Source organism: Papaver somniferum, chromosome 5, assembly GCF_003573695.1.
Source record: "Papaver somniferum cultivar HN1 chromosome 5, ASM357369v1, whole genome shotgun sequence".
Taxonomy (NCBI): Eukaryota; Viridiplantae; Streptophyta; class Magnoliopsida; order Ranunculales; family Papaveraceae; genus Papaver; species Papaver somniferum.
Window position 1 is genome coordinate 152,492,434 of NC_039362.1, and position 25,478 is coordinate 152,517,911.

The 25,478-nt window shown below is 35.5% G+C and overlaps 1 protein-coding gene across 1 annotated transcript; it reads left to right on the plus strand.

Moving 5' to 3' along the window:
• The first annotated feature begins 11,942 nt into the window (after positions 1-11,942).
• On the plus strand, positions 11,943-19,862 carry LOC113283233 (putative 1-phosphatidylinositol-3-phosphate 5-kinase FAB1D). Its single transcript, XM_026532423.1, has 15 exons — positions 11,943-12,083; positions 12,345-12,401; positions 12,589-12,979; positions 13,069-13,102; positions 13,246-13,866; positions 14,107-14,290; positions 14,373-14,714; positions 15,050-15,242; positions 15,351-15,937; positions 16,062-16,375; positions 16,466-16,589; positions 16,661-16,822; positions 17,288-18,748; positions 18,835-19,098; positions 19,199-19,862. Exons 3-15 carry the CDS (start codon positions 12,745-12,747, stop codon positions 19,430-19,432), a joined length of 4,755 nt encoding a protein of 1,584 aa, XP_026388208.1. The 5' UTR covers positions 11,943-12,083; positions 12,345-12,401; positions 12,589-12,744; the 3' UTR covers positions 19,433-19,862.
• Positions 19,863-25,478: the final 5,616 nt, after the last annotated feature.

Genomic DNA, 25,478 nt, shown 5'->3' on the forward strand with positions numbered 1-25,478 from the left:
GTTTCTTGTATCGATATCTTCTTATTCTTACTAGGGTTTTCCTTTTTCTCCCCACGTGGTGTTCTCCTCTCCTTGGTTATAGGTATTACTTCTTCAATTGTCATTATTTCCTCCTCTTATGTTATTTTGCTCTTCTTCACCTGTCCACTTTGTTTTATCTCGGCCCAACTTTCCTTCTCTGGGATTGTCTCGCGTTCTCCCTCGTGATGATTAGAGCTTTATTCCTCCTTTCAGGGTCTTTTAGTGACATAATATTTTTTTCGTTCGTCCCGATCATGAATATCATCATTCGTTCTTCCCTCTTGGCTTCTAACACTCTCTTCTTCTGCTTTATTTTTCTTCTTAGTTTTTCTTTGTAGTTATGAACATCCTTTTCAATACAGCTTCGCGCGTCCCTTTGATCTCCCTTGATCTCACCTATCCCTCTTGTCATTGGGAGTCGTATGGCTTGATGAAAATTCAATGCGACTCCTTTAATCCCATGTATCCATGACCTGCTTATAAGTGCATTATAAGGTGAGTCCACATCTATCACACAGATTGTAACTTTCGTTTCCAATTCGCCGGCGAAGATTTTTACGATTAATTCTCCCTTTAGTTTCGATGCGACTCTGTTAAACCCATATATGTTATACACCGAAGGTACAAGGTCGGAATCCTTATATCCCATTGTTTTAAACACATGATAAAAGAGTATATCAACGGAGCTTCCTGTATCCACTAAGATCCTGTCTATTGCCCAAATTTTCCTTCCTTCGATAGAATCATCTTCCCATCTTGATTGTTTTCCAAAGGTTAAAGTTACAACTAACGGATCCGTATACGAGGTCCCTCCTTCAGGTGCGTCTTGAGATGAAAATGAAATCACCCTCTTTTGTCGTTCCTTTAAGGGTTCCTTCTTCACAACACTGAATATCTCGTTCCCTTCAAAGTCTCTCTTATGCAATATTTTGAGTACGTTATCATGAAAATCTTGGATATTCTTCGCTGAATGTATTATCGAGTTGCAATTCAACCTCTGCGTTCCTCGGTCTATTTAAATTCAGTACACCTGCGCTTGATTCTGATTGTTGTCACGAGGTGGTGGTGGTGGAGGCGCCTGGTTTTCCAAAAAATGTGCAAGCTTTCCATGGTCCATCAAGCGGAGTATGATTCTTCGGATGTTTCTACAGTCGTTCGTATGATGTCCGTGGAAGCGATGATATCTGTAGAATTCGTGACTCATGTTTCCTGGGGGCGACTCCCTTTCTAGGTTCGGTGGTGGAGGGATCTCTTCTGTTAATACTATCGCCTCCCACACTTTCTCCACGGTTGTATTGAGTCTGGGAAGTTTCACATCTTCAAAGGTTGGTGCATTAGGTCTTCGCTCCCCAAATATCGGTCCTTGGTTGTTTCTTTGATGATACCCCGTATTATTATTTCGGGAATCATAGTTTCTTCGTATCTAGGATTTTGATCATCCATTCTTGATATCCACTTGTCACTGCTACCAGTTTTGCGGGAAGCACGTTTGAAGGTTCCCCTTTCTCGTACTTGGTAAGAGACGAGAAGCTCCTTCCTTCGATGGGATCGGCATGACTTCGCTAACCTTCCTTTGCTTTTCCTCCAGTACTATATATTCTTCCTGGTACTCCCTCTACTTATTTATGGTTAACGAATTTCGAATTATGAATATTTGAGTGTACAAAAGGTCAGTCGGGATTAATGCATTCACAAAGGCTAGAATAAAGTTCTTCTCATCGACCCTTCCAGCGAGTTCGCTACATACTGTTCTCCATTTCGTCACTAGTCCTCGAAAACTTTCTCCTGGCCTTCGTCTTAAGTTGAATAAGCTCACAATCCCTGGCATCAGCATATTATTGCTTATATACGTCGTCAGGAATATCCTCTGCAAGTCTTTAAATGACAAAATCGATCTTTCAGGAAACCCATCGAACCAAGCCAACACCTCCCCAGTCAAGCTCGCCGGGAAGTACTCACACAGTACTGCATCATTTCGTCCCCATTGCATCAGTGATAGGGTATATTGCTTTAAATGCTGCACAGCACTTTCTGATCCGCTGAATATGCTCGCGAAAGTTGGTAATACACATTTCTCATTAATTTCCGCACACGATATTTCGTTAGTGAATGGAGATTTTTCGGCCTCCTCTATCGCTTCCACTAGATGCACTCTGCCTCCTCTTCGGGAGTTGTTTATCAGTGACCTCATGTCCCGCAATTCATTCAGGACTTCCTGGTTCAGGTTCCCTCCATTTCCTTCATGAACGTTTCCCCTTATTTCTTAATGTCTTCTTTCCTCTCCACGCCTTCTTTCTTCCTCGCGCCTTCTGTTCTTCCCTCTGTGTCTTTCTTCTTCTCGTCTTCTTTCTTCTTCGTACCTACGCCTTTGGTCCTCCCATCTTGTTTCTTCTAATGATCTTCTCAAGTTCCTTTCTTCACTGCTTTCTCTCGTCGCCTCCTTCTTCGTTCTCCTCTTTCCTCATTTCTCCTTTCTTCACTTTTTTATCGTTTTCATAGGCATAGTCCTTTTGACACGAATTCCTTCTTCCCAACGATACTGTTCTTGCTCCTGATTCTGTATCTTATCCTCTCGAATCATCAATTGCTCTCACCTTGTTGAGTTGGCAATTGTAGCATCGGTGTGGCATTTTGTCTCGCTATCCTGGTGCGTTGCTCCACTAAATCTCTTTCTCGTTCTCTTTCTTGACGAAGCATCTCTCTCAGATGCTCCAACGTCATGTTTTCTTCATCAACGTTCTCCTCCACCTCTTCGCGATTCGGTTCTTCCTCTGCGATAGTTTCAGTATCCGAGGTATAGGAAGACCCTTCTATGAAGTTATTTTCATCGGTATCACCATTCTGCCGTTGGTTCACCCCGTGCCTTCCTCGCGCAATTGACGTCTTTCCTATTTCCATTCTTCCCCCTCTCTTTGCTTCCAAACGTTTTCTCCTTCTAGTCGCTATCACGTGCCTTGCTCGATCTGGTATTCTTGCCATCAACCAACCTTAGTTCGATATCCTCGAATCAGCTTCCACTTGCCAATTCGTCAACGATCTTTGATTAATGAAGAACAACTATTCCTAACCAAAACTTCTAAACAAACTTTATTCCCAGACTTTTCAAAGCAGTTCTCAAATATTATACTACCCTTCAAATTTCAATTATGAATAAATCATTTTAGTTTAAGAAATCACGTTTTCATAAAGAATAACTCGCTGGAAATTTCAAATAACAACAAACTAAAAGCAACTTCAAGTTTTCCTTCAAACTCTTAGATGAGGATGAATCCTCAACCCAAGTTCCCTGTTTCTGGACGCCAAAATATAACTACTGGAAATCCAGTAGTACACCCAAGTAGTAAAATAAACAAGATCTAAGACATCTTAAGAACAAAGCAAAATCAAAATCCTTTTATTGATCATCAACAACCTAAAAACTCAATATCATCCCTCACTCCAAAATAAAAGTAGCACTGGTGGAGCTTACCCTCTCTCCTATTGGTTGGTAAGCGTAACCTCGCGCTCTCATTGGCTAATTGAGAAACCATTCGTATTCGTCGGATGAAATTTCGTTAGATATGGTGCGTTGATCTGACAATGTGAGGTGTAGATTGGGTGGATTGTTTGACACACGCGACGGACGGTCCTCATTATTTAGAAAAATTGTTATATTAATTTCGTGTATTTATTGTGAAAATCCAGAAGAAAAAAAACTATATTAATTTCGGACATTTATGATTAAAATAAAAAAAATTAATTCAACATATTTATGAAATAAAATAATGTAATTTATATTTTTTGAATCTTTTATAATTTCATATAGTTATTATAGCAAATACAGAAAATAAAAAAAATATTATATTAATTCTTACATTTATGAATAAAACAAAATAAAATCAATTCAACGTATTTATGGATAAATTAATATTTTTTTGAATCTTCTATAATTTCACGTATTTTTATAAATTATCTAGAAAATACAGAAAACAGATATATTAATTTCGGACGTCTATATTTTTGGATGATTTTTAAGGCAAGAAATCTATGCATTATTATTCAAAAATCTAAAAGATAAATATTTACTCAAAAATATACTATGAGTTTCGTTTCAAAATATCATTGGTAAACAAATATTACCATAAATAACGTCATGATTTTTATGGCTTTAACTTGCTAAAATTATGTAAATACAGATCAAATGTATAGAAATTTTATATATTTTTAGACATAGATTTATATTATATCCAAAGTAAAAACGTTTTATTTATGGGTTTGTCATTGATACTTCTATCTAAAAGCATTCGATCAAGAGCCTACTTCATTTTTCGGAGCCTCTCTATAAAATTATAGATACTCTTCTCCATGAAGAACAAGTTGAAAGTTTTTAATTTATATCCGATTATGGTTTGTTGCAATATATAGTGTTGCAGTAGTTGTTTTCTTTCTTATGATTTGTGATTTTGACTCACGGTTTAATTGATTTGTTAACAGGTGCGAAAAATAAAATTCTCAACCAGCTGTAAGTTTAACTTCTCAATATTCTTTTTGCTTTCGATTTTTTGTTTTATGTTTGTTTTACTGATTTGTTAACAGGTGCGCAAAACAAAATTCCCAACCGGGTGTGAGTTTAATTTCTCTCTATTCTCTTTGCTTTCAATTTTCAGTTATGTTTTTGTGTTGTTTTGGGTTAATTTGTAACTTTAGATTTTGAAGATTCAATTAGGGTTTACTCCGAGTATTCATTTTTTTTTAATTTCTTTTATCGGGATGGGGAGAGAAGTGCGGGGAAACATATTAACATTGGCAGATAAGTTCACTAGATTACCTTTTGTCCATAAGAGTCTCAAGAACAAGGATCTTTTTTGTAATTCTAAATTATGTTTTCAAATTTTTATGTATTACTAATTTTCTTAAGATTAGTTTTGATTTATGAAGTGCTTAAAGTAGAGGAAACATTTGGGGAAAGAAAACACATTACAGGGCTAGACTAAAGGATGTAGGCAACATTTAGTATATTTGGAAAATATCAGGTTTAATAAGTTAGGTATATGTTTATATTAGTTTGGCATATTTGGATTGAGAATCCTAAATTGACTTCAACGGCTAAGTATTAATTTCATATTCGTCAAGTATTAATTTCATGTTCTACAATTTACCAAAAATAATAATATTGTATATATTTTCCTAAAACAATCGATAGATAAATATTTTTTATCTTCTTAGAAAATGTTATTGGTAAATATAAAATTAATTCCAATAATATAAGCAAAAAGATTAGAGAATGAAAAATCTTTAGAATTTTTTGGGAGATTTAAGAAACTAATTCCAAAAATAATAATATTCTCTCATGTATAAAGAAATTAATTCAAAAAATAATAATATTCTCTCAAGTGTAAAAACGCTTGAACAAATGTTCGATCTCTTTTTCTTTAAGATTTGTTCCGCATATGCTTGCATAATTTCTTCTTCTGATCGGTGGTTGTTGTTTCTTTTTCCAGGATCCAAAATAATTCAATCCATTGAGCTACTTTTCTTCTTAAAAATCAGTTTAAGTGACTTTTTCTTTTCCTTTTTACTGTTTTGTAAATATTAGTTCTCAATAGGTAACGAGAGTTGTTCAAGTTGTTGTTTTATACTGCAATCGTATCGGGGCAACTCAAAACAATCCATATTTTCTTTCAATTTTTGTCTGCTTCAAGGTAATCAGATCTTCTTTTGTTAGAAATATGTTCATGACCTTTCTAAATTACGTCTTTTTATACTTTCAGGTGGTTTTTATTACGGGTTGGTTTTATTGCTCAATTTAATTATTACTTTCGTTGATCATGATACCGTGTTTGAGATTTTTTTCTGTTTATTATGGTGTTGTGATTCAAAAGACAAAAAAAGATTATTGTGATTGAGATTTTTTTATACTAAAAATAGCTTAGACAATATTGACGAGAATCTCAATTTGTTTGTGTTTCCACCCAGCAAACAGAAAAACTAACAAAGCTATGGGTGATCACCAGAAATTATCAAAGATTTGAACTCAGTCAAGATATCAAACTCATCAATTCGGTAAGCAATGAAATTTCATTTTTTCTGGTAGTATGCTATGATTCATATGGGACAAATGAAATTGCACCTTGTCTTGTTTGTTCGTTCTTAAATTCCCTTTACATTGACAATTAGATAATCTAATTAATTTTGGTAAGAAAATATAAAATAGAAATGGACAACTTTTATGAAGATTTTATTCCCATAAATTAAAATTTTCCAGTATGTTTCTTAAAGAAATGACATTTTTATACGGAGTATAGTCCATTACATTGACAGTTGGATTATTATTCTTTGACATCGTTCGCTAAGGTTTCGTTGTATTCAATGAAGATGAGGACAGTGCGAAGATTAGAGTGAGTGCGATTGTACATAAAAAATTGACATATCATTTAGATTTTTCCTAAAAAGAAAAAACGAAACAATTTCATATATGATGTTCCAAAAGTGGTACTGGTTGTTGTAGTCACCATAATTAACTAAGCACTTTCCAACAATGTGAGTTCTAGCATATCTCATTTCCAAATGACAGACTTGATCTTTTTAAGATCAAATTGTACAGGAAAAGAAATAAAAATGGAAGCTAGGTTATTTTTTCTATGATATAAATGATGTTTTGTTTACGCTTCCTGCACCCCAGGAATTACAGCAACTTTCAGTTGGTTTTTGCAATATTAAATTATCCAAATATCTACAGTCAAATAGGATTATGATGTAATCAACCAGGTTCCCGCTGCATAACTCGGTACCCAGTAATACCACGAGTTCTACTAAGAAGAGTGATAGGTTGTTTTGTTGAACTTGGGTGAGGTTGATCAGCCATGCAAGAAATATATCTTCATAGTTTATAAGCATTTTTTTCAATTAATTGAAATGCAAAAATGCCTATTATACTTATATACAAATTTTAAAATATTACGTAGGTTAGCCTCATTTTGAACGTTGGAAAAGCGTATTATGCTCAAAATAAAATGGAATACAAAACAAGAAAGATAGATAACAAATGATGGTCAGAATTACTAAAAACAAATGTAAATCAAATACATCGAACACTTTTATAGTGTTAATTTTTTCTTTAAATTAGTAACGGATATAATGAAAATTTTTGTACGTACTTGGGAGTAAGCACTATTGAGCTGAGTTGTAAGTTAAAGCATTGTTTTTCTTCTAACTTTTTATGACTACAAATGCAATTCACCGGTCAACCCCAATGGGTACATACACAATTCATCATTTGATAATAAAATTGAGTTGCACTAACTCAGGAAACACTAATATATGAAGAAAGTAAAACTTAATTAACAAAAATAATTAACAAAAAAACAACAAATGTGGAACGGGCTACTTACTATGTAAACATATTATTTGTAGTACAACCCACTAATACTGCTTGCTTAGATACCCTACTTCACGGTGAACAAAAAGAACTTTTAAAAGTACGTGCTTTTCGTGTAATTCAAAAGACGTGTGTGGTGGGGTGCACTATCTCATCCTATAATTCATTGAATGGGTATTTGTAACTCAATGCAACCAAGTATAATGATTCAGCTAAACAATTGAAATTGAGTAATTATTTTCCAAAGTCAACTCTCACCTATAATACATGGAGTCATCTTATAATTATTAGATAAAACGTACAATGCAATTTTTGCGAGGCAAACTCTATGGGAGCTTTCCACTATTTAGTTAAGAGATTCCGTGCTACAAAAATATTTCTGAAAATTTTCAAGGTAGGGATAACATTCAAAACTATATACTCTATGTTTGGGGAAAAAAATTTAAATTGAACTTCCACAAATGTGAATAATCATAGGAGATATCTCTCCATTTTTCCATTAAGGGAACGAGAGTATATGCAAAATCTCAACATATCAGATACGAAATAATACAAGGAGCTTACCCTCCTTCCATTGGCCGGGGAAGCTCAAAACTATCAAAATTCTCCTCAGATAATCAAAATCTCCTTTGGTTAGAAATTCGTATGTTAAATATCTTATTATCCAATTATCCTTTTTTTTGCATAAAATTATTACAAGAAACAACAATGGTACGTTGAAGCCTAATAATTTTGGGATTTATCCTTTCTATCACCAGTATTGATGCGTGTGGGGAAGTAGGTACCTGCTATCTCTCTCTCTTAATAATTTCGGGTTAAAATACTGAGATACAAAGCCTTTTCCTTAAATAAAAATTTGCATATCAACCATAGTTTAATTATAGGGAGTTGGCCGTTTAATTCTGAACTCAAGTATATGTTTTCTGAAAAAAGATATACCAGTGCATTTCCTTGATTACGACTTCTGCAACGGGAAGCGCTTCATATGCTTTGCATTTTCTAGAGTTTACAACCTATTTTATATGAATATTATGTTTCTTTTTGGTATCTCCATTGTAACTATTAATACAACTATATGATGAGTGTGATTTTTTAAGGAACATTTGATTTGGACGCTTGATTCTTAACGCAAGTATATGATTTCCGAATGAAGATATATCAACGCATTTCCTTGATTACATATTCTTTGACGGGAAGCACTTCATATGATTTTCACATTTTAGAGTTGACCATCGATTTTATATACCTTTTTTTGTGACAGTAATATCAGGTATTGATACAATTATAGAGTGCGATTTTTCATTTAGCTACAACGAGTTGAGTTGTCTGCTTGATTCTTAACACAAGTATATACGTATATGATTTGTAAAGATAGACATATCAATGCATTTCCTTGATTACATCTTCTTCAATGGGAAGCACTTTGTATGCTTTGTACTATTTAAAGTTGCCAATCTATTTATATTAATATCATATTTTTCTAGCGTCTATAATATCAGATATTGATTAATACAATATATCCACAAGAAGTTGAAGCACTGGTATATCTTTATTCGACAGAAAACACTCCATATGCTTTGCACTTTTTATAGTTGGCAATTGATTTTATATTAATATCATTTTTTTAGTATCTTTTTAATATCAGGCATTGATGCAACTATACAATGAGTGTGACTTTTCATTTAACTACAGTCAATTGAGTTATTTTCTTGATTCTTGACGTAGGTACATGAGTTTTCATTATATTTCCTTTGATGTGAAATACTTCATATGCTTTACACTATTTAGAGTTTGCCATATATTTTATATTAATATCGTGTTTCTTTTTAGTGTCTCTAATATAACTATTGATACAATGATATAGTGGGTGATTCTTTTCAGTATTTCTTTTTCATTTAACTACATGAAGTTGGAACTTGGAGGAGCAGTTGAGTTGGTGGGTTGATTCTAGGTGGGGAGTGTATAGCGCGCGGGTGAAGTACGAACAATATTTGGCTGAACTAGAAGCCATTATTGGATTTTTGAGGCAGAATATTATTATTACTTTGTTTCTTTACTTCTAAGTTGCAAATATGGATTAAGCAAGAAATGAGTATTCTAAAGTCTAGCAAGACTAAGTTTCGTTGTAGTGCTACTGGATTAAATGACTTCAAATCTATCCTTACTGATTATTTTAGAGTACTGATGTTGGTAATGTCATGAACTACTTATTTATTTCAAAAATCGGTATGATTTTCCAAAAGTATTTTCTTTTAGAGGATTTATTAATCTCGAAAACTTTAAACAGTATGTAATTGATGAATTTAGTTCCAAATGCTTATATACTAAATTTGGATTGATGATTTCATTATGCACTACAGTTATTAATTGGAACCCTTTATGGGTGCGGGCGAAGCCCCGCCTCACCAAGTGGGAGCCAGTTACCAAAGTACCAGGTGTTTAGGTATCATGTTGGTTAATTAGTAGTTTTTAGATAATATCAATCATTTAATTAGTAGTTAAGAATTTATTTTGTTTAAGGTTTGTGACTAAATATTTTGAATTAATTGGCAAGATTATTATTAGCACTTTTGATTTATCTACCATAGAATTTAATAAATCGACCTCGATGTTCTTAGTTACTTCCATGAGTTATCAGGGTTTGCAATGTTGAACATTTTATATTTGTTTTTGGTATGTGAGGTCGATCGGGTTTAATGCTTTAGTATTTAGATTTTAATTATGTTACTTTTGAGATTACTTAAATCTATTTATTTTAGTTTGTTTGTAAAATATATTACTCTTTTATTAAATTGCTTGAAATTAGTTTTTAAAACCATGTGAGATCTGTTGATGATAATAATATTATAACTTTGATTAGTAGAAATTTTTAGTTACATAGTTTTAGTTGTTAATTTTTAATTTGGTGGATAGTAATTCTATAGTAGACACTCTATAAATTAATGTTGTTGGGACCGTAAAAATTTATTAATTAAGCGAGATATTAGTTAACCGATAAATTGATAAAATATTAACTTATAGAGAAATTTATTATCAGAGAATTGTTTTCTAAATACTGTTAGAATATTAAATTCTTCAAAGCACCCTTCAATCTCTCGCTTTTCTTCATTGTAAACTTCAATCAACAAATAAAACAAGTTTGATCAAAAAGCTGGGTCAGTTCAATGAATGTCAAGATGTCCTGAATATCCGGAAGAAAATGAAGTTATGCAACTATTGAATGATGAAGATATAATTAAGAGTGTTATGGGAACTGATAAAAATGGGAAAGAAAGTAATGAAAGTTCTACAATAGATCCCCTTCACGAAACGAGATCTTTAACGATAATCACATTAAATAATTTCTTCATAAATCATTTTTCAAAAAATGTTCATAATTGTTGAATATATATATATATGATTATTAATTTATACTTCATGTGGGACCTACATAGATAATCAAAAATATATTATTTTATAATTTTAGCGAATTATTAATTTGACACTTTGTCCCCCAACTTGAGACCGCCTAAAAATATTATTTAAGAGAGTTTATTAAATAATCGAGTATTAATTAATTAAGTTTCCATTGTATTAGAACTCTTATTAGGACGGGTGCGGGGCGAAGCCCCGCCTCAGTTGATACTAACCAACGGTGTAAAAAATTACAACAGTCCCGGTGCATAGCACGGTTTCAAACTAGTTAACTTATAAAAACAATACAAATATGAAGACTTAGATTAACCCTAATGTATCTACCATAGACTATATTTCTCTCACAACCAAAATTCCATCATGTCTTACAATGACCAAGGACCTCTATTTATAGGCAAACTAGTTAGTGGAAGACAGATCATTTTACTTCGTCGGATATCACACATTCCATGTGAACTTTGATTTTTTACTTCGCCCATGCCATTTTCCATAAAGTTTTCCGCTCCTTCTCGTCGATAATCTCGGCACCTTGTCGGAACAGCTGTATCATTTCTTGCTCAACAATCCATATACCTCGTCAGATGTCTTCTCGTTCAAGTAACCTTATTTCGCCTATCCTGCTTCGCAGATGATACCTTGTTCAACACTCCAATGGGTCCTTCGTGTCTCCAATCTATTTCGCTTATTCATTAACTTCATATCGTTCCCGTGTACTCAGATCTATTTACTTCGGGCAACCCTGTGAACTTCGCAGATCCGATAATAATAGGAATAAGTCTGATAGCTGATTTGACAAGTCACTGATCACCATTTTTGGGGAATGACACAAGATCTTTGGTAAGATTTCTAAACGTAGACTCGTGAATTTGATCATGATTGCAAGTGTTTTCGAGAGACCAAATCAGTCACCTATCGTTGACCCGTGTCATACCGTGTTAAATACTGCAAGCCTGCAGACATGACGTATAAAAGACCGTGCAAAATGATTAAAAAATAGAAAAAGAAAAAACACACCGAAATCTGTCAACAAATCAAAATCTCTCTTGCGCCGTACTCTCAATCCATTCCATTGTTCTTACTCTGGGTCCCACAAACTGAAATTCATTTTCTTCTTTTTCCACTTGTTTTATGTTTTTTATTCTTTTTCCATTTCATTTTCCCCGAAATTCTTCGTTGAGAAAGTAGCTAGACAAGAAGAAACTGAGAACATTTTTGAAATATTCTTTCCTTTACTTTTGAATTTGATTGATGATCGTGTTTAGATGGGTTTTTTCTTCTGGTTGCTTTAACTGTAAGTTTATTACTATTCCTTGATTTCCTTTTCTTTCTGGATTTTGGATATGCTTTGTATTCAATGGCGGAATAGATTTTGGGTTTTTTTGAGTTTTGGAAATTGAGGGTTTTATATAATCGGCAGTTAAAACCAATGCATGAGCTTTAGTACACTTATTCGATCTCGATTCTTGAATTCAAGTTCATCGGATTAACAAAAGCAGAATTCTGCGATTGTTATTTAGCATTCTGAATTTGTGAATGATTTCTTTTTTTTTAGTTGCTTGTGTGGAGGAACAGCAGACATTCTCTTGATCCAATCCAATTACTAATTTCTGTAAGTTTTGTTAAATGTTAGTCTATTAATTGCTCATGTGTGTTGTGGTTTTAATCTTAATTTGGTGCTTATCATCTGAAAATTTGGATTAAGTATTTAATCTTAGGGGATACTTTTCAACTAGATAATCAGAGATACAAAGAATTATTGACTTATCGATCCTTCTTTTGTGGTTATAATTCATTAGGATTCAAGAGTGAACTGGTCTTATCTGAATTGCAAGACATTCTTTGGATTGGAATGCGCCATCTCTTTGGTGTAGCACTTACAAAATTGGAAATTAAAGGGGAACGTAACATGAACACTGGATCTTGATTGCTCTTACGACATTCTTTTGAGTTGAATGTGCCATGTTTGTGGTATGGCACTTACTAAGTCAGACATTGAAGAGGAACTAAACATGAAAGAAACTCAATTGCAATTGGATTGCAAAGACATCAATATGCATTGTCATTTCTGTAAGGATCACGAATACATGGAAGAGTCAACGGATCCAGACGGTTCGACTCCGTACGCGACACCATTGCTTAGTCCAACTGCTTCATTACAAAGCTACGATAGCTTCGTCTCAGTATTCAGTAAATTTACCTCATCTTTCTTTTTCTACATTGTTACTTTTGCTTCCAATGAACTTCAATTATTTATTCCAACCTCTTTTTATATTCAGGTGAGCTGTCGGAGGATGAATTTCCCTCAGAAAGGTAAGTAAATATTGACATGGACACCTTTGCGTTCAGCACTATGCTCTCAAAGTTAGTCAATGCACCAGTTTTGTTACATGATGGTATTAATTTTACTTAACAGACATGCGACTCATTTCTTTTCCTCCTCTACTGCATGGTAGTGATGACATGAATGAAGGTGCGCTAGATACTGGTCAAGAATATAGCGAGAGAAGCACACTTCTAGTTGAAGGAACTAATGGGTCAGGTACAGTCACCGTGGATTATGTTGAAGACAACAATAGTGATCAGAGTCAAAACATTGAGATTACTGGAAAAGAGGATACAGAGGATGCAACGGAACCCTATTCTTCTTTTGATTTTGAAGCAGATCCTGACATTTGGTTGCCTCCTGGACCACAATATCTTGATGATGACACAGCTAGCACGTTAACTATCAAGAACGATGAAGATGAATATGCTGGTGAAACGAAATGGTTGAAACCCAGTTCATTAAGTGGAATGGGAAAAGAAGTAAGTAAGGGCATTGGGTTTGAAGAGCTTTGCCAGAAAGAAATGGCAGAGGTAATGAATGGGGAGTTCAAGAGCTATGTTGCTCGACTTCTTACATCAGCGGGCATTTCTTCGTTAGTGGAGCCTGGTGAAAGTTGGGTTGACATAGTTACTTCTCTGTCTTGGGAAGCGGCATTACTTATTAAGAATGAAGCTATTGGGGTAAAAACACTAGATGCCGAAGCCTTTGTGAAAGTGAAATGTATTGCAACTGGTCGCCGCAGTCAAAGGTGAGTAACTGAAACCAGTTGTATCTTCTATTGGTTTATTGTGTTAAACCCACATACGAAACTTTAAAAAGCTGGCACAGAGTAGATAAACCTGATTTACAAATGTATATGTCAATCCCATTGCGGAAATAACAGTTGACATGTGGTCATTTTGATTTTGTATTGTACTCCATCAACTCGCTGTAAGTAGCATTGTACAATTCCTTTTTATCTTATTTTAATGTGAAATCCCATTTGCAGTCACTTAGTCAAGGGATTGGTTTTTAAGAAGAACACTGCACACAAGAATATGCAAACCAAGTATGAAAACCCTAGACTGTTGTTGCTTGGAGAGGGCAAAAGCGGGTTATTGTCATTAAATTCAGTGCCTCGGAGTGCACCTGGAGAGAGCACAAACGGGTTACTGACATTCAATTCAATGCAGGTAGCATGGTTTGCATTTTGATTGGTCATCAACCCTGGGTGAAATTATTATTCAACTGATACTGGTAGTTTGGTGCATGCAGGAGAATGATCTTAGTCCCCTCCGTGAGATTATACGGATCTCTCATCCAAATGTCGTTCTAGTGGAGAAATCTGTTTCTCGTGATGTGCAAGAATTTCTTCTCGGAGAAAGAATAACTCTAGTCATTGACATGAAGCTGCATCGCTTGGAGAGAATTGCTCGTTGTACTGGTTCAGAGATTGTATCTTCTGCTAACAGTTCGTTGGCAACGAAGCTCAAACAATGTGACTTCTTTCATTTCGAAAAATTTTCAGAGGAACACAAAAATATTGGGGAAGGTGGAAGGAGGCCGATTAAGAGCTTGATGTTCCTTGAGGGTTGTCCAAGATATTTTTGTTGTACGGTGAGTTTATTAAGTTATTAATTGCCTCAATTGTAAATTTAAAGCAATATAAGGATATTTAATATGTGGGTTCTTGTTTGATGCCTTATGATGCCCGAGTTAAAACTTGCATATGGCCTTTTAGGAATCACCCAAAGTAAATTTTATTTTTATTGCAACCTACTGCTAGGATAATTTTCAGTCAGAACTACAAATAGTGGCATAAAAACATTTTATCTATATGGCTTCATTCATGTGATATGACCTTGTATCTGAATATATCATTTAGATTTAACCATGCGCTACAGTCACAAGTCCAATGTATTCTCTAGTTTTGAATCTTTTGATATCTACAGGTTTTGCTGAAGGGGTCGCACACTGACGAATTGAAGAAGGTTAAAAGCGTGATGCATTGTGCAGTTATTGTTGCATATCATCTAATTCTTGAGACTTCGTTTCTTGACGACCAGAAGGGAATGTTCTCAACCCTTGATTCTGCTGTGCTGGATGGTTTCTTAAAAGATGAACAACTGCCAGTTGTTAGTTTGGGTACTTTGCTATTCTTACTTAATTCTAATGATTTTTCTTTCAAGGATTACTTTGGGTGGAATGTCAGCCTCGTTTTCTAATGATATTCTGTTTCCATTTGCTTTGTAGGAAATTCTGCTGATGAAGGAAACATTTATGCACACCAAAACGGGTTCGAAGATGGAAACAATAAGCAGATAGATACATCTCATGCACTACCTGTACCAACCATTCATCACGGAAAATTAATATCGTCTATCTCAACCTCTCTTAAGAAAGTTATCGAGGACAGTTTGCCTATCATTTCCTCTGCTTCTCATGGGTCCTTCTCCACGTGGTTTGGCTTTAAGGGAAGCGAATCACATTCTCAGAGTAAAGCTGCCTTGCCTATCTCCACATCACCTGACATACATATCACTAGTGAAGCAGATGCTGAGGATAAACCGCAGGATAGTGTTCAATCTGAGACCAAGGCTAGTTTTCGTAAAGACCCATTGAAATCCCAGTGGGGCGAGATTAATAATGAAAACCAAGCCAATAAAAAGAAGGATGACATAAGCAAAATGTTAGATGCCCATAGCATATTGCTTTCGACTTCTAGCCGCAACCTCATAAATGCGAAAGTTTGTGAACCAGTCCGCTTGTATCGTTTCAAGTACTACAGTAATTTTGACATGTCCCTCGAGCAGTTCTTGTGCAATCATCTACTGAATAAGGTTGTCAGATATTCCTTTCCTTTTTCCTTTTCCTTTCATTTTCATATCTTTAACTATAAATTTGTTAGGCTCGACTTTTGTTGTCACTTGAACTATGTACTGATAAAAACTTCCCTATTGGAAGACATATCGATGCTCTGGGTGCAATGATTCCAGAGAATCTCATGTTTACCAGTATATGCACCAACGTGGGAAGCTCACAATACGAGTTAAATGCTATTCTACCTTTTGCTTGCCCGGTGAATCAGAAGGGAAACTTTGGATGTGGAGCCGATGTTTAAAATGTGAGCGGTCTACGAGGAGAGTGGTGATGTCAAATGCAACCCGCTGTTTATCATTAGGAAAGTTTTTGGAGCTTTTCTTCTCAAGTCACTCCACTTCTATCAAATTATCGAGCTGTGGACATTCTATGCGCAAGGGTTATCTTTACTTTTATGGGTATTGTGCTGTGATCCTAATAACTGGCATTTGTGCATTTTTTAGTTTTGTGTATTTGTATCCGTAGTAATCTGTATGGGTGTTATGCAGATTGGGCCCCATGGTGACAATGTTCAGATACTCACTGCTAAAAATCTACACCGTGTCTATGTCTCCTCCTGTTTTGGACTTCAACAAACAGAACGGAGATTGGATGGAGAAAGAAGTTAAAAAGGTTCATCAGCTGTCTTAATTAGCCTCTTGCTTACCAGTATCGGAAGTGACCTTTTCAATGGATTTCTGCAGGTGTTAGAAAGAGGTATCTTGCTGTTCTCGGAAGTCGAAAGCATGTTGCCGAAAATCAAATCTTTATTTTGCAGCTTAAACCAAGGTTTAGATCATACATGTCCACTAAAGGAATTATCAGAAGTTGAAGAGATGTTAATTCAGGAGAGGTCCGATTTTGAGGTTAGTGGAGCTGTCTTGTTAATTACATTTGTTTTGAGTTTCGCTGGTACTCTTTGCCCGCTTCTAGATTCCTCTTATTATCCTCTACTTAAAAAGGGAATATAGGCATATGTTAGGATTTTTACAATCCAGGAAAACCTTTTAACTGTAACTTTACTATTTTGCCAATCATAACCTCTGTTCAACTAAAGAATCATATGATGTCTCCTAAAACCACGGAATCCTTAAGGTATTAAGCTTAGGTTGTCAAAAGTGCGTTGACCAGTAGATATTGCTCATGCTCCTTTCTCTTAATTTCCTGCGTCCACGCTCTTAGTCATTTAGATGATCTAAATTAATCAAAAGTGAAACTCCTAGGTGTCTACGTCTGATCTTCAGAAATAGGTTTCTTTCTCATTACCATGTTATCATCTTACATGATGCTATTGCTGAGATCATTTTTCCTGTTGTGTTTAACAAAACCAGGATCTCATTCAAGTATATTTTGATAAGGAACGAGCTGGGTGCACAATGCATGAGATGCTCAGCTTGAATCGTTTAATCCGGGAACTGGTTCTTGAGTCATATATTTGGGATCGGCGCTTCCGTTGTCTTCAGTCTACTGATCCCAAAATGATTAACACTTTAAAGTCAAGAAAAGCAATCCATAGAGACCAAGTACAGTTGCAGAAGGATGATATTGCTGGTGAAATAATCGAAGAAATAAGTACGATCCATCCTGGTGAAGAAGTTTCTGGGGTAGCAGCTGTGACATGTGTTGCTAACATCACTGATGTGGTGTCTGATCAAGATAATGCTGGGAACGACAGAAAATTTGATCAAATATGTAAGGCTGCAAGTGAAGATTTCATTAAAGAATTCGAAGATCCCGTGGAGCAACCGAAAAGGGCGTTAAGTTCTATTCTTAGGGCAGACGATACACTCATCGAAAGATTAAAAGATGATGGGGTCACTCTTATTGAGTCGTCAGCATCCACTGCTGGAAATGATTCTTTGATAGGCCAAGGCTCTACTATTGGACTATCTCAACGCACCTCTAGTCTTCCTTTACTTACTTCAGACCCTCCGAAAGTTGCCAATATAGAGCGTCATGGGTTACCCATGGGTGAGACTTCAAAGTCCACGTTCAAGGAGCTATTCAATTCTGCTGACTCTGAAGAATGGGTCTGGACTCCATTTTCAAAAACTCGAGAGGCATACATGGAAGATCTCCAGAAGAACTACTTACAACGTAAGTTTGAACCCATCAGTAGGTGTACTCCAGAAATTCTATCTACCGCCACTCTACTGGTCACCGAGGAAAGATCCAGGCTGCACATTCCAGTTGCTCCTGATGCCAAAATTGTGTCAGTCTATGAGGATGAATCTACAAGTGCAATTGCAGGAGCTTTAGCCATATTGCATAACCGACAACATGAAAAGGTGGCCTTTGATATCTCTATTGCATCGCCTCATTGGCCTCCAACACGTTCTGCAGATTCAGGAGTATCTTCGGGGGAACGTGTTTCATCAACAAAGTTATTCTCAAGCTCAAGCATCGATGTCTCATCAATGGGGGATTATCTTTCATCATTGGAGGCATCTCATTTAGAGATCCATCTAGGAGATGGGAAACATTCAGGGAAAAGTAAATACTCTGTGGTTTGTATATATGAAAAGGAGTTCCGTGCTCTCCGAAAACAATGTTGCCCATTCGAAATCGGCTATATCGCTTCTCTAAGCCGTTGCAAGAATTTTGATGCAAAAGGAGGAAAGAGTGGTTCATTCTTTGTGAAGACAATGGACGACAGGTTTATCGTCAAGCAAATTAAGAAGATAGAATATGATTCCTTTTTTGAGTTTGCCCCAGATTATTTTAAGTATGTGAACCAGTCTCTAAGCTCAGGCAGTCAGTCGTGTCTTGCAAAAATATTAGGGATTTATCAGGTCACTTTTCCTACAATCTCTATCATTATGCAGCTTCATTGTCAGTGAAATTCTGATGGATATATTTCTGGTATTCTTTATTGTAGGTTACCATAAGGCAGACCAAAAGTGGAAAGGATCTGAAATATGACTTGATGGTCATGGAGAATATTATTTTTAATCGAAACATAACACGCATGTATGATCTCAAAGGTACGCAGTATGCCCGATACACTCCACATGCAGATGGCAAGGAAGTCTATCTGGATGAGAACTTCGTTGAAGACATTAGCATCTCTCCGTTGTTTATGAGTCAAAAAACTAAGCAACATTTGCAACGGGCTATTTGGAATGACACATCTTTCCTCACTGTAAGTATGCAGTTAAAGTACTTCTTTCTTTGATTATGCATCGCCAACTAAAAATAAAGTATAGAAGCTGAGCAATCTGTGTTTTGTTGATATCTTGCAGTCCATTAATGTCATGGATTACTCTTTGATTGTGGGAGTTGATAACCAGAAAGGTGAACTTGTATGTGGCATTATTGACTATTTAAGACAGTATACCTGGGACAAACAACTTGAGTCATGGGTGAAGTTGTCCCTCGTTGTTCCAAAAAATGTGCAACCTACAGTTATCTCTCCTAAAGAGTATAGGAAAAGATTTAAAAAGTTCATGTCTATGTATTTCATATGTCTCCCCTGATATATGAAAGTGCCTGATCAAGACGAAGATACGATGTGTCATCCCAACTGACTAACACAAATGAGAGACCTGCATAATCTCAGCTCTCTTGTCTGGTTTTATTTATATAAACATACATGTCCATTTTTGAAGGATCTGTAAATAGGTTACTCCTCAGTAACTTCAAGTAGATGTCAGATACAACTTATACAAACCCCAAGTTTTGCGTTTAAGGATTTTTCAGGGTCTTGGCTTATTTTATGGCCCGTTGTGTTTCATTTTTTTGTCAGTATAAAAGAGAGAGTTTGTAAAAAATACAAATATACTCGTAACAAGAACGGTATATGCAAATCGATGTAAAGCTGCATTTTATACAACTTAATGATGTGCAGTGCAAAAGAGATTGTAAGGATACAAATATAATAAGAAAGGTATATGCAAATTATCTGGATGTAAAGCTGCATTTTATACAACTTAATGATTTAATGATTTTTCGTTTATTTGCTCTTTAATATTGCCTCGGTTTCTAAAAAGGAGGTACTCACCTTTTTATTTTACCCTAAAAATGAAAAGGAAAAAATATCGTTTGGTCATTTTTTAGGTGGGTCCGTGTCTGTTTAGTCTTTTGGTCAAGCGTCTTTACTGTTTGGTCCATAATTATTTAAAAATATTTTAACTGGACAAAAATACCCTTCCGTGTTATTTTTTTTTTTATTTTTTTTTGTAGCAGTTCATTCTTAAAAATGAACTCCTGTTAATTTCTACTTATTTTTTCAGAAATCACCTAAAAAAACAGAGTTCATTCCAGAAATGAACTCCATATAAAAACCTAAAAAAACAGAGTTCATTCCAGAAATGAACTCCATATAAAAACCTAAAAAAACAGAGTTCATTCCAGAAAATGAACTCCTGATAAAAAAACATATAAACCAGAGTTCATTCCAGAAATGAACTCCTGATAAAAACCTATACAAACCAGAGTTCATTCATCATGCTGATAAAAACCTACATAAACCAGAGTTCATTCCAGAAATGAACTCCTGATAAAAATAGAGTTCATTCGTAAAAACGAACTGCAGCATCATCAACTTCATCTTCTTCTTCGTCTTCAACAGCAGCAGCAAAACATCATCGTCTTCAACAGCAGCAAAAATTCATCTTTAACACGAGCAGCAAACATCAGTAATAAAGATCTTCAACAACAAAATCAAGATCTTCAACATCATAATCAAAATCATCGTCATCTTTATCATCGTCAATAACAAGATCTTTATCATCAAAATCAAGATCTTCATCATCTTCATTCGTTTGCATCATCATCTTCTAAAGAAAACAGAGTTCATTTCAAGAATGAAGTTCATCAAATTCATCATCTTCAACAGTTTCAGCAGCAGTGATGAAGAAGAACATAAATCTTCGTCGTTTTCATCATCTTCATCGTGTTCATCATCATCTTCAACCACAACTACATCACAACAGGGAGAAAAACAGAGTTCATTTCAAGAATGAACTTCATCAATTCATCATCTTCAACAGTAGCAGCAGCAGTGACGAAGAATAACATAAATCTTCATCGTTTTCATCATCTTCATCGTGTTCATCATCATCTTCAACCACAAACAACATCAAAACAGGGAGAAAACACAAAATCTTTGTCAAAAAATCGTCGTCTTGTTCATCATCTTGATATACTCATGACGTTTATCATCTCTGCAAATCCTATTCATCATCTCTGCAAAATCAAAACCCTAGAACTCACACAATCTTCATTGTGTATGCAGCAGCAGGAGAAGAAAAAAGAGGAGAGAGAAAGTAGATCTCAAAATCTGGAGGTGAGAGAAAATAAATCTGAAAATAATATATTCTCTCTTGATAATTGACTATATATATCATATGTGACGTCATGGATGATGTGATGGTCCCAAAAGGGTATTTCTGCCACTACAAGATGACATTTACATCATCCATGACATCACCCTAGGACCAAACCATAATTTTTTGGACCAAACTATAATTTATATTACCAAATAGGACCAAACAGACAATTGACTAGGTCAATTGGACTGGACTCTCTCTAATATATTATTCTTAGGACCAATTGGTATTTCCTTGAAACGAAAATGTTATTGAACAGCTGAGTGACAGCTGAATAACAACCATCTTGACATGACACTAATGAGTAGGAAAGAGGTGATGTTCTGTCTCTTCCGACGTCACATAAACCAAATAGAAATACAAAAATTCTAAATGAACGGTGTGATTAAACTACACAGAAACCGCTAGACACACCAAAACCCAAAACATGGGATCCCCTGCTGTCCTCCGCGGGGCCCATCGGGACCACATCAAAAGTTCGTGAGACAAAAGTTGAAATTCGGTTTTTGTGTGGTCTGAATTCTCGGTTTGTTTAGAATCACCCATAGAAATATGTGTCGTCAAATTTATCCATCGGTTGACAACAATCAAAATGTTGACTCTGGAAAATAATCTACTGTACTTTTTTCTTCGAAGTAAAAATTAGCGGTAATTGAATATTTGTCCCTACTTTTGATGGTCTATACAAATATCCTTATCACACAATAAATATGTCCATCTTCATCCCTAAGCCCATCAAGGTCCAATAAGGTTTTTAATTCTTCCAAATTTTCCCTTCTATCTATTGTTTTTATCTTCTTATTTCTCTTTCAGAGAAGAAACAATCGATCTCACCACCGCATCCGTCCCTCTCCCCACCACCATATTCATCGTTCATATCACCACCACCATCTCGATCGCCTCCACTACAACAAGCAACACCAATAGTGACATTTATTAGTAGAGTTGATCAACATATTCGTTTTATTTTCAGATCTGATACATAAAACTCAAGACCTTATTCCGATTCATATTTTAGTTCATCAAATTCATATAGAAAACTAGAAATTAATGGATTCTGATTTCTGATCTTGGTGTTACGGATAATGATTGTCTATAATCAGCACCAGATTTTTAGTGTTCGTCTTTGAATTCGGAAGAAATCGTGGGTTTTCAATGAAATTAAAGAAGTTCAATTTTAAGTTTGGAATGAAGCAGTGGGAATCACATAGACAAATATTAATCTGGGATTATGTTTCAATTGGCATCTCTAATGAATTCGAGTATGTGATTTCTAATCTTTTCAATCAAACTTGAAATCAATAGAGAGAGATGGGGATACTAAAATTGGCATTATTAGTTGAGGTAACAAGAGTCAGGCACTGGCTGAATTCCGTTAGAAAGCTATTTATAATTATCTGAATTAAAGGGTGAGTTGCGTTCTTCAAGGTGATTAGTCTTTATTTTCATTCATTTGGAAGTTCGTTTTGCTTTCTAGATTGTCTGTGAGGTGGTATGTCTAATAAGGGGTTTTGTGTCAACAGCATCTCTACTGAATTTGGGATGATGCTGAATTGAATTAAAAATCTACATCCCACAACTCATGGTGGTTCAGATGATTGGAATTGGTGTTGAAGCTTCAAAACAGAAAATGGTGGTTGCTGCTATGGATTATAAATGGTTGTTGATGGTTTTGTTGGTGGATCTGAAACTGCAGCTGGTGAAATGGTAGTATTTTTCCATTAGCATGGATAAACATCCATTGTTGATCCAACTAAAATGGATAAACTTATACTGTTGATGAGTGCCAAATATTGTATATATTTATCCCTTTTTGTTGGCATTTAACTCATCTTTTGTGCAGTAATTCTACATTTTATCTCATATTCTGTATTTTCATTGTTTTCAAGAATAAATATTTTTCTTACTTAATTTTGCATTTTTAGGTAATAAATAAAGTTTGGATGACTTGCGGAGCAGAAAAGAGCTGAAGAGTAGTGAAAAGCCGGAAGAAATTACGCAAGGAAGCCGCAAAGAATGGTGCGCACAAGACCAAAAAGCTAGGAATGGGCTCAAGAAGGAAGAATTGTTCTTAAAGAAGATATGGGCTTGGCATACCCAAGGCCCAAAACCCTTACCCAAACCCATTTTTTATATCCATACCCGCCTACATTCTCAGCCGTCAGATTGGATCCAACTTATCATCCTACGGTCGCTCATTCATAGATCATCAAAATCTGAAGTCTCTGCCAAACACCACAGCGCCTAAATTCCAAGCCTTCAGATTAGATTGTAGTTGAATCCAACGATCGCTTCTAGGCCTGTTCATCAAATCCCGATGATTCCGATCAACACTACAACACCTAACCTAATCTCGCACCGTAGACTTCGTTGTATTTTACATCCTACGGTCGCTACAAGCTGCTTCTTCCTTATCCGTCCGATCCACCTACCATCTCCATATCCAGCGGCTTCAGATCGCGGTACACCCATCTTGATACACCCGCCTAACACACTAATACTCGAACCCTATACCCTAAACCAAACAGCACCTAATCTCTTCTCCATCGACTCCATCTTCTTCTCCCCCATTCCTCTACAGAAACACCCATTCCACCACCATCACCTCCACCTGCTACTTCCATCATCCATCGCTCCTGTCACCACCATTTCTACCACCAACTCCTCTGTCTCAATCACCTATACATCCCCCTACTCTCTAGCCATCTATTACATCAGCCCATCACCCCTCTTTCTCGCTGGAACCCTAGGCGTGAAGAGTTGATGAAATAGATGAGGCTATAGATTGAAATTGAGGGCAGAGAAGGATCGAGAGAGAAGAGAAGAGGCATGGGTCACCACCAATTCAGCGGATTTGGTGAGCAATTTCGGAATTGAAAATACCTAATTTTAATTTTAGGGTTTGTAAATTATTGGGGCATTTGAAGTATAAATAGCTCATGGTGTAGAGGATGAAGGGTGTTCTTGGGCTAGCCAAGATTCCCCCAAATTTGGGTTAGTGTATGTTTAATTTTAATTTTCAATTTCAACTTCTAATCAATTTAAATCTTTAGGGTTATGTTTAATTTGTTCTCAATTCTGTTATTTTGTGCTGTTTAATTCTTGTTGTTATATTTCTGTTTAATATTTGCTGTTTTTATAATTCCATGACCTGTTTAATTTCTGAATACCATGTCCTGTTACTTGATGTTTAATGCTTACTGTTCCTATTCTTCTTATGTTTTGCTCACTGTAATTCCTGTTCTTGTTCTGTTTAAGTGTCCAGTTTAGTGTTCTGTTTAGGGTTCATGTTTAGGTTAATATTGTTCATTGTTCCTGTTTGTCCCCTGTTAATGATAATCCTGTTAGTGTTAATTCTGTTTAATGTTAATGTTAGTTTAAATGCTCAAATGTTAAGTTTGTTCATTGTGAAGTGATGGAATGTTAGGCTAGAAGCCTTGAAGCATTGGATTGATTGAGCAGTGGGGAGAAACTAGTGCTCACTAGTGACTGTGAGCAAACTGGTTCTCTTCCCACTCTAGTTGTATGCCTAGGCTCTCTTGTTTTGTCAACTGTTAGCTTCCCAAATGTTAGGATTAGTCTACTGTTGTGTGTCAATGCTAGGTTAGAGCCTTAGACTGGGTTGCACCAATACCGCCACGGGTGTCCGCCACACCCGTGTTTCCGTGTGTCCAATACGGCAAATTTAAAAAACCATGATACGGCGCCACACCGGTAGGCATAAATATCGTTAATTTTTAAAGATATGTAAACATATAAACAGGGCATAATTTCAATGTCGATTCAAAATATATAACAAAAGTTCAATTAGATTTTCAGTTTTGATCTTATACTTGCAAAAAGCTTATAAAAAAAGCATGAAGTGATCATGTATATCTCCTTGAACTTTACTGCATAAAAAAACCCCTTGCTTTTTAATTAGCAACAGATGACCCTTAACCCTTGAATAAGATCCCTTAAAAGGTTTTGAACAAAACTTGCATTCCATATCCCAATTTCCGCCCCCACTTTTACTCCTACAGAGTTTGTTAACATACTTCCATAATGGTGCATCTAAGTTTTCTGACATTACTACAACAACAAAAGACTAAGTAGCTTAGCTTGTTTACCGGTGCTAGTACAGATTCATGAGTGATGGAATATGGTGAAGAAGAAGAAGAAGAAGAAGAAGAAGAATAGAGATTGATTTTTT